The sequence below is a fragment of the Carlito syrichta genome, unplaced genomic scaffold (assembly GCF_000164805.1).
Source record: "Carlito syrichta isolate Samal-C Ts95f unplaced genomic scaffold, Tarsius_syrichta-2.0.1 Scaffold302820, whole genome shotgun sequence".
Classification (NCBI taxonomy): Eukaryota; Metazoa; Chordata; class Mammalia; order Primates; family Tarsiidae; genus Carlito; species Carlito syrichta.
Genome location: NW_007246916.1, coordinates 88,524 through 97,500, shown reverse-complemented (window position 1 = coordinate 97,500; position 8,977 = coordinate 88,524). Strand labels below are relative to the sequence as shown.

At 48.2% G+C, this 8,977-nt stretch overlaps 1 protein-coding gene across 1 annotated transcript in view; it reads left to right on the top strand.

Moving 5' to 3' along the window:
- The window catches only part of BIN2 (bridging integrator 2), a 47,423-nt gene that overhangs the window by 10,579 nt on the left and 27,867 nt on the right, over positions 1-8,977 (top strand). The window contains exons 4-6 of the mRNA XM_021711874.1: positions 5,693-5,747; positions 6,431-6,525; positions 7,099-7,194. Of these exons, the coding sequence (XP_021567549.1) occupies positions 6,433-6,525; positions 7,099-7,194 (189 nt within the window). The 5' untranslated portion in view covers positions 5,693-5,747; positions 6,431-6,432. The remainder of the gene's footprint in view (positions 1-5,692; positions 5,748-6,430; positions 6,526-7,098; positions 7,195-8,977) is intronic.

Here is an 8,977-nt window from a genome sequence, read left to right as displayed (position 1 = left end):
GGGTCTCGAATCCGCGGGTTCAGGCAATCCACTCACCTCAGCCTCCCAAAGGCGCGGGATGACAGGCTGAGCCACCGAACCCGGCTAGGCTTCTGACTCTTGACCCTTCTGTCCCTCAGTCTCCTCTCTTAGAGCACATATGCAGGCAGAAAGGATAAGAGATGAAGAAAGGCCATCAAAAATGAGGATCAGATGGGACAGTGCTCTCAGCATTCCCCGTGTAAGCCCATCATCTAAATATCACTTGGCCGGGTGTGGTGGCTCATGCCTGTAATCCCAGCACTTTGGGAGACTGAGGTGAGAGAATTGCCTGAGTTCAGGGGTTAGAGTTCAGCCTGGGCAACTCGGTGAGACCTTGTCTCTACAGTAAATCAAATAAATCAGCAGGACGTGGTGGCACACACCTGTAGTTCCAGCTACTTTGAAGGCTAAAGTGGAAGGATTGCCTGAGCCTAGCAGGTCGAGGCTGCGATGACCATGAGCATGCTATTTACTCTAGCCTAGGTGACAGAGTGAGACTCCGACTCAAAAAACAAAAAACATCACTTAAGGAGGGATGTTTTATTTGAAAAATGAAATAGAGTTAGGTTGGGAACAGAGAAAACTCTTCTTTTTTTTTGAGTTGGAGTCTCACTCTGTCACCCAAGCTGGAGGGCAGTGGCACGCTCCTGGTGGGCTTTGAACACTTGCTCAGGGTTTGGTCACATTATTTACACTTGTTTTGCTGAGTATCTGAATTGATCTTTCTCCAGCAAGTGGGGAACCCTGGACCACAGCCTCGACCTGCTGTGCTCCTGACATCCTTCCGCCTAGCCTTCCAAGTAGCCTGAACTTCAGGCATCTCACCATATTGTCTGGGCTCATCTTGAACTCCTGGGCTCAAGCAATCCTCTTGCCTCAACCTCCCAAAGTTCTGGGATTACAGGCATGAGCTAACTGCACCCAGCCTAAACTTTTTATTAACACCATTTTCTATCAATCCTAAACTTCCCAGTCTGATTGCAAGGCCTTGCCCCTGGCCTAGGTTCCTGGTCAAATTTCCATAGGTCATTTTTCTTTGAGCGTCTGCTTGTTTCCCCTTTTCCTTCTCTTTAAAACATATTACATAGGAAGAATGATTTTCCTCAAGTGGAACTTTAGCCTCTTGTTTCTGGTAGTGGTAGCTACTTCTAAGTCATTGCAGTTAAAACCAAGACTTGCCGGACTCGGTGGCTCACCCTGTAATCCTGTGCTTTGGGAGGCTGAGGTGAGTGGATTGCCTGAGCCCCCGGGTTCGAGACTTGCCTGGGCAGCGAGACCTCATCTCTACAGTAAATCAAAAAATCAGCCGGGCGTGGTAGTGCATGCTTGTAATTCCGGCTACTCGGAAGGCTGAGGCGGAAGGATCGCCGGAGCCCAGCAGGTCGAGGCTGCGGTGGCCGGGAGCGGCCACTGCACTCCAGTCTGGGCGACAGTGAGACTCCAACTCAAAAAAAAACCCCAAAAAAACAAAAAAACCAAGACTTGCCGGGCATGGTTGCTCATGCCTGTAATCCTAGCACTTTGAGAAGCCAAGGTGAGAGGATTGCCTGAGCCTACAAGTTCGAGACCAGTCTGGGCAACTTGGTGAGACCTCATCTCTACAATAAATCAAAGAATTAGCCGGGCATGGTGGCGCATGTTTATAGTTCCAACTTCTTGGAAGTGTGAGGTAGAAGGATTGTCTGAGCCCAGCAGATCGAGGCTGTGGTAGCCAGGAGCATGCCACTGTTCTCTAGCCTGGACGACAAGGTGAAACTGACTAAAAAAAAAAAAACCCCCAAGACTTGTAATCTAGCTTCATATTTCCCTACTGGATCTCTGTCAGATCAAGTGCTTTGAACACTTGCTCAGGGTTTGGTCACGTTATTTACACTTGTTTTGCTGAGTATCTGAATTGATCTTTCTCTAGCAAGTGGGGAACTCTGGACAAGGACCTTCTCCATCCTCAGTGCCCCAGTCTTTTAGGGCCTAGCTCTGTCAACCAGACTGCTTAAGACGAGCTTCTGGAGTGAGTGGTTCATTCACCGAGGGCTGGGACTGTTTATGTAAGGGGTGGGAAGGGCTGACTCAGACTCTTTAGGGCAATACCAAGAAGTTGGCAAGGATTCAGAGAGCAGAAGTGATCAAATCCTGAGATTTAGAGTCTTCATTTACAGATGAGGAAACTGAAGCCAGAGAAGTGGAATAACTTGCTAGTTGGGAGTGGGGCCAAGTTTCCTGACTCTCAGACGAGTGAGACCCTTAAGGCCGCGAGAGTTGCGTCTGTCTGGAAGGAGAAGGATGCTGGAGTCATCCAGCCTGGAGGTACTTCAGGGGAGGACGGACAGATCAGAGCAGGAATGTGGGACCTGGTGCTATGCCACCTTCCTCCGTGCTCCCACCATCACCACTAACCACCTCCACACACACACACCCATACTTCACTTTCTCAGAGGAGAGCAGGAGCATCAAGGAGAACTTTGTGACTAAGAAGCATGGTTGTGAAATATGGAAATGGACGTGGCCTTTGTGAGGTGCAGAGAACAGAGAGCACTCACATTTCTGGACTCTGTCAACATTGCCCTGTAGTTTTGAGCAGTCTGTGATCAAGCATGGTAGGCATGATTGCTGATCTGATTTTTCAGGTCATGTGATATCTAATGGGGAAAAAGTTAAGAATTTTATTTTATTTTATTTTTTGAGTAGGAGTCTCACTCTGTTGCCCAAGCTGGGGTGCAGTGACACGTTGCTCATAGTCACCACAGCCTCAACCTGCTGGGCTTAGGCGATCCTTTCGCCTCAGCCTTTCATGTAGCTGGAACTATAGGCACACGCCACCATGCCCAGCTAATTTTTTGATTTATTGTAGAGACGAGGTCTCACCAAGTTACCCAGACTGGTCTCGAACCCCTGAGCTCTGGCAATCCTCTTGCCTTAGCCTCCCAAAGTGCTGAGATTTATAGGCTTGAGTTACCATGCCTGGCCTAAGAGTTTTATTTTTAGAAATTATGCAAGACAATTTTTTTTTTTTTTTGAGTTGGAGTCTCACTCTGTCGCCCAGACTGGAGTGCAGTGGCCGCTTCTGGCCACTGCAGCCTCGACCTGCTGGGCTCTGGCGATCCTTCCGCCTCAGCCTTCTGAGAAGCTGGAACTACAGGCGCATGCTACCACGCCTGGCTAATTTTTGATTTATTGTGGAGATGAGGTCTCGCCAAGTTGCCCAGCCGGGTCTCAAACCCACGGGCTCAGGCAATTCACTCACCTCAGCCTCCCAAAGCGCGGGATTACAGGCTGAGCCCAGCTTCCATTATGCTGTTGAAAGTGCTTTCTCAAGGTCACCAGAGCCCTCCAGTTCCTAAGTCCGATGAATTTTATCAGTTCTTCCTGCATTCTAACTTCTCTGTAGTATGACGCTTCTTGAGTGCTTCTGTGATATTCTCTTGACCCTTATTTGCTGTGACAGTACGTAGTCGCAATTCTCCTGTCTTTCTAGCAGTGCCTTTGACTCCTTTGAGACTATCTGTGTCCTTGTGTCCCTTCAACTTGACAATCAGCCCCTTGAAAGGGACTTTTTTTTTTTTGTCAGTCGCACTCTGTCTCTCAGGCTGGAGTGCAGTGGTTCAGTCATGGTTCACCGCAGCCTCAACTTCCTGAGCTCAAGCGATCCTCCTTCCTCAGCCTTCTGAGTAGCTAGGATTACAGGCACACACCACCAAACTCAGCTGATTCTTTAAATTTTTTGTAGACATAGGTTCTCCCTATGTTGCCCAGGCTGGTATCGAACTCCTGGGCTCAAATAGTCCTCCTGCTTTGGCCTCCCAAAGTGCTGGGATTACAGGTATGAGCCACTATGCCTGGCCACCCTTCATATTTAGACTCTCTAGTCTGCACTTGGGAGTTCCTAGCCTAAAAAAATGAGAATTCAGACACAGAAGCAAAGCTAGAAGCAGGATAGATAGAACTGCAGGTGAAGACACTGGGGCTGGAACAGAAGAGGAGTCAATGACGAGGCTCCTTGAAAGAAGCGTAAGCTGGGCTTGGTGGCTCAGCCTGTAATCCCGCCCCTTTGGGAGGCTGAGGTGAGTGGATTGCCTGAGCCCGCGGGTTCGAGACCCGCCTGGGCAGCGAGACCTCATCTCTACAATAAATCAAAAAATCAGCCGGGCGTGGTAGCGCATGCCTGTAATTCCAGCTACTTGGGAGGCTGAGGCGGAAGGATCCCCGGAGCCCAGCAGGTCGAGGCTGCGGTGGCCAGGAGCGGCCACTGCACTCAAGTGTGGGTGACAAGAGTGAGACTCCAACTCAAAAAAAAAAAAAAAGAAAAGAAAGAGAAGTGTAAAGCAGGTGACCGACAGAAGGAAAGGGTAAAGTGAGGCAGGTATAGGATGCTGTTGGGACAGAGAGGAACATCTGAGGGTTCCAAGAAGGAAGAGGGCCCGGGTCTGTGGAAGATGGTAGCAGTCTCTCTACCCAGAGAGGAGGAGTAAGCCAGAGGGCCACATAGATCGTGTCTCACAGAGGACACAAGTTTCAGGCAAGGAACCTGGGCACAGGCCCTTGTTCACTAGAAGGAAGGCATGCCAGTGCAATGGGAGCTCTTGCAATCTCCCGTCTTAAAAACTGACATAGGCCAGGTGCGGTGGCTCAAGTCTGTAATCCCAGCACTTTGGGAGGCCGAGGCGAGAGGATTGCCTGAGCCCACGGGTTCGAGACCAGCCTGGGCAACTTGGTGAGATCTCATCTCTACAATAAATCAAAAAATTAGCTGGATGTGGAGATTTGCACCTGTAGTTCCAGCTAATTGGAAAGTGAGGCGGAAGGATCGCCTGAGCCCAGCAAGTCAAGGCTGTGGTGACTGTGAATGTGCCCTGGCACTCCAACCTGGGCGACAAAGTGAGTCTCCAACTCAAAAAAAAAAAAGGAGGCGAGGCTCGGTGGCTCAGCCTGTAATCCCAGTACTTTGGGAGGCCGAGGTGAGTGGATCGCCTGAGCCTGCGGGTTCGAGACCCACCTGGGGAACTTGACGAGACCTCATCTCTACAATAAATCAAAAATTAGCCGGGCGTGGTAGCACACATCTGTAGTTCCAGCTACTAGGAAGACTGAGGCGGAAGGATCACCAGAGCCCAGCAGGTCGAGGCTATGGTGGCCGGGAGCGGCCATTGCACTCCAGTCTTAGTGACAGAGTGAGACTCCAACTCAAAAAAAAAAAAAAGTAAAAGAGATGACCTACAACTTTACAACTTGTAGATCGAGAGTAAAGACTAATTTATAGCAATGGTGAATATTTGAAGAAATTTCTGCTTTTTTTTTTTTTTTGAGTCAGAATTTCACTCTTTCACCCAGGCTGGAGTGCAGTGGCACACTCACAGCCACCTCAGCCTCGACCTACAGAGTTCAGACGATCCTTCTGTCTCAGCCTTCCACGTAACTGGAACCACAGCACACGCCACTACATCTGGTTAATATTTTTATTTATTGTAGAGATGAAGTCTTGCCAACTTGCTCAGGCTGGTCTCGAACCTGTGAGCTCAGACAATCCTCTCACCTCCGCCTCCCAAAGTGCCGGGATTAGACTTGAGCCATCGTGCCCAGCCATGATTTCTGCTTTTAACCTACTTTTTCACTTTGACCTCTGAAGCATCTTTTGATGTGTCTCTCTTTAGTCACCAAATGTACTTTTCCCTTTCAGGCAGAAGGCCACAAGCTGTACAAGGACCTGAAGAACTTCCTTAGTGCTGTCAAAGGTGGGTATGGCAACACTGGAGAGTCTACGGGGCATTTACACAGCTACTAAAAGATTCAAGGGGTAGAAAAACAGCCGTACCTGAATTTTTTTTTTTGAGTTGGAGTCTTACTCTGTCGCCCAGGCTGGAGTGCAATAGCACACTCACGGCTGCTGCAGCCTCGAGCTGCTAGGCTCAGGAGATCCTTCCACCTCAGCCTTCCAAGTAGTTGGAACTACAGGCGCACACCACCATGCCTGGCTAATTTTTTTATTTATTGTGAAGATGAGGTCTCACCAAGTTGCCCAGGCTGGTCTTGAACCCGTGGGCTCAGGCAATCCTCCCACCTCAACCTCCCAAAGTGTTGGGATTACAGGTGTGAGCCACTGTGCCCGGCCCGTACCTGGTTTTTATTTTTCTTTCTTTTTTTGGTGAGAAAGCAGGAGTTTATTAAGAATAAAAAAAAGCTCCCAAGTGGGAGGGGACCTGAAAGAGAGTTGCCTGTACCTGGGATTTTGATGCCTGTCTGCCCTTGACTCCTAGAACGTTATGGGTAACTTTTCCTGTCCCAGCTACATTTGGCTTCCATCACTCAAGCCTTCTGCATGTGTTCTTCTGAACTTTACCTGCTGATTTGTTACCTGTGTGATTACCCCAAACTTCTTTTGGGCAAGCTATGACAGGATTGGATTCTCTTCTTTCAGTGATGCACGAAAGTTCCAAGAAAGTGTCAGAAACCCTGCAGGAGATCTACAGCAGCGAGTGGGACGGCCATGAGGAGCTGAAGGCCATCGTCGGGGTGAGGGTGGTTTGGGCCTGATGACTTTTCAGCCCTTACTCCTGTTCTCATCTTAGCCTCAGCCTAGCTTCTTCATCCAAGAAAACAGGAAAACAAAGGAGCCAGCTCTCACTGCCCGTTTGTGTAGCCTCAGCCTCTGGGTAGTAGGAAAAAGCTATGGCTGTAAAGGTCAAAACACACTTTCCTCGCTCTGTGGAGCCGTCTGGTTTTGACCCCTGTCCCCTCCTTAAAACCATATGGAAGTTTTACCTCCTGAAGAATGGCTGGTTTTGAAAACTAACGTCATGTAGTTATTCACTCCCGAACCTTCCCACACTCTAAATTCCAGAGTTCGAGGCTTCGACCATGTGTCCTGTTCTGAATCCCTGGATTAAGTGTCCTATAGAGCCATTCATATATAGATCCCAGTGTCCTATAGAGCTGTTCATGGGGCAGGAGCCGTTTCTCTTGTTTCTCTGACTCTCCCCCAGAATCCAAAAAAAAAAAGCATTTTGCAGGGAGCATTTGGCTATTTCCCTTGTAGGCAATTGTGGAGAAGTGGAACCTTCACCAGCTTCTGCTTCTATCCCATAGAATAATGATCTCCTTTGGGAAGACTATGAAGAGAAACTGGCTGACCAGGCTTTGAGGACCATGGAAAACTACGTAGCCCAGTTCAGCGAGATTAAGGTACTTGATATAGCCGGGCTCGGTGGCTCAGCCTGTAATCCCACGCTTTGGGAGCCTGAGGTGAGTGGATTGCCTGAGCCTGCTGGTTCGAGACCCACCTGGGCAGCTTGGGGAGACCTCATCTCTACAATAAATCAAAAAATCAGCCAGGCGTGGTAGCACGTGCCTATAGTTCCAGCTACTTGGAAGGCTAAGGCGGAAGGATCGCCGGAGCCCAGCAGGTCGAGGCTGCGGTGACTGGGAGCGGCGACTGCACTCCAGTCTGGGTGACGGAGTGAGACTCCAACTCAATAAATAAATAAATAAATAAATAAATAAATAAGCAGGTTGAGGCTGCGGTGGCCGGGAGCGGCAACTGCACTCCAGTCTGGGCAACAGAGTGAGACTCCAACTCAAAAAGAAAAAGAAGAAAAAAGAAAATCAGCCCTCGACACAAGGGTTTGTAAAAGATAAATAAATAAAAAAGAAATTGGATAAGTTAGAAGAAGGATTAAGGGTCAAGGCTGGGATGGAGGATTAGCGGTAGTGTGAGGGTTATATTTAAACTTAGATTTAGAGCTAGTTTGGGGCTGGTTTTGAATTAAATCCAAGACACATATTCTTTTTAGCAGTGAGGAAACGGCTGATGGCACTAAGGATGTTTATTATATAGAGGAAGAAACTCAGAGGAGTTGTAATAGTTATCTTCTTGAAAGTCTTGGGTGAAAGAGGAATTCAGTCTATTCTAAACTGTGCATTTATTCATTCAACTAATATTTATCAAACACACTGTGCTGATTTTAGATTAAGCAGAAGAAATTAGAGGGAGTCTGACTTAAGTTTCTAATAGTTAAAGCTTTCCAAAAATCAAATGAAATACAATCTGAGATAGTGAATTATCTGTTCTCTGATCAAGCAAAAGTCAGACTACTACTTATCTTGAATATTATAGAGGAGCGTCATGTACCATATAGGAAGCTGGACCAGATAATTGCCAAGATCTTTTCAGATTCTGTGACTGAAAGAATGAGATTGGCCAGTGATATAGTTTGCTTCTCCTTGGTATATTTTGTAGTTTGGGTAAGATTGAGCAGACATTCTCTCAGTGCTCATAATACCGTCCTGTTTTTACTGTGCCTGCAAGTTTTAAAGCACTTTATATTCAGCATTTGATCTTTAAAATGACACTTGTGGGCCGGGCTCAGTGGCTCAGCCTGTAATCCCAGCACTTTGGGAGACTGAGGTGAGTGGATTACCTGAGTCTGTGAGTTTGAGACCAACCTGGGCAACTTGACGAGACCTCGTCTCTACAATAAATAAAAAATTAACCAGGTGTGGGAGCGCGTGCCTGTAGTTCTAGCTACTTGGAAGGCTAAGGCGGAAGGATCACCGGATCCCAGCAGGTCAACACTGGGGTGGCCGTGGGCGTGCCGCTGTACTCCTGCCTGGGTGAGAGAGTGAGACTCCAACTAAAAAAAAAAAATGACACTTGTATAGGGCAGACAAGGCTACCAAGACTCCAAATGAGGTGTGCCTTGCCATCGGCCACAAGACTGACTAATGGCCGATTTGGGACTAAGACTCAAAGCTCCAGACTTTGCATTTAGTGGGATTCTTGAGGCCATTTCTCCTGGAGGTTGAACTCATTTATAACAGGTTCATAGGAGGCTGGGCTCGGTGGCTCAGCCTATAATCCCAGTGCTTTGGGAGGCTGAGGTGAGTGGATTGCCTGAGCCCACGGGTTCGAGACCCACCTGGGCAACTTGGCGAGACCTCATCTCTACATAAATCAAAAAATGAGCCG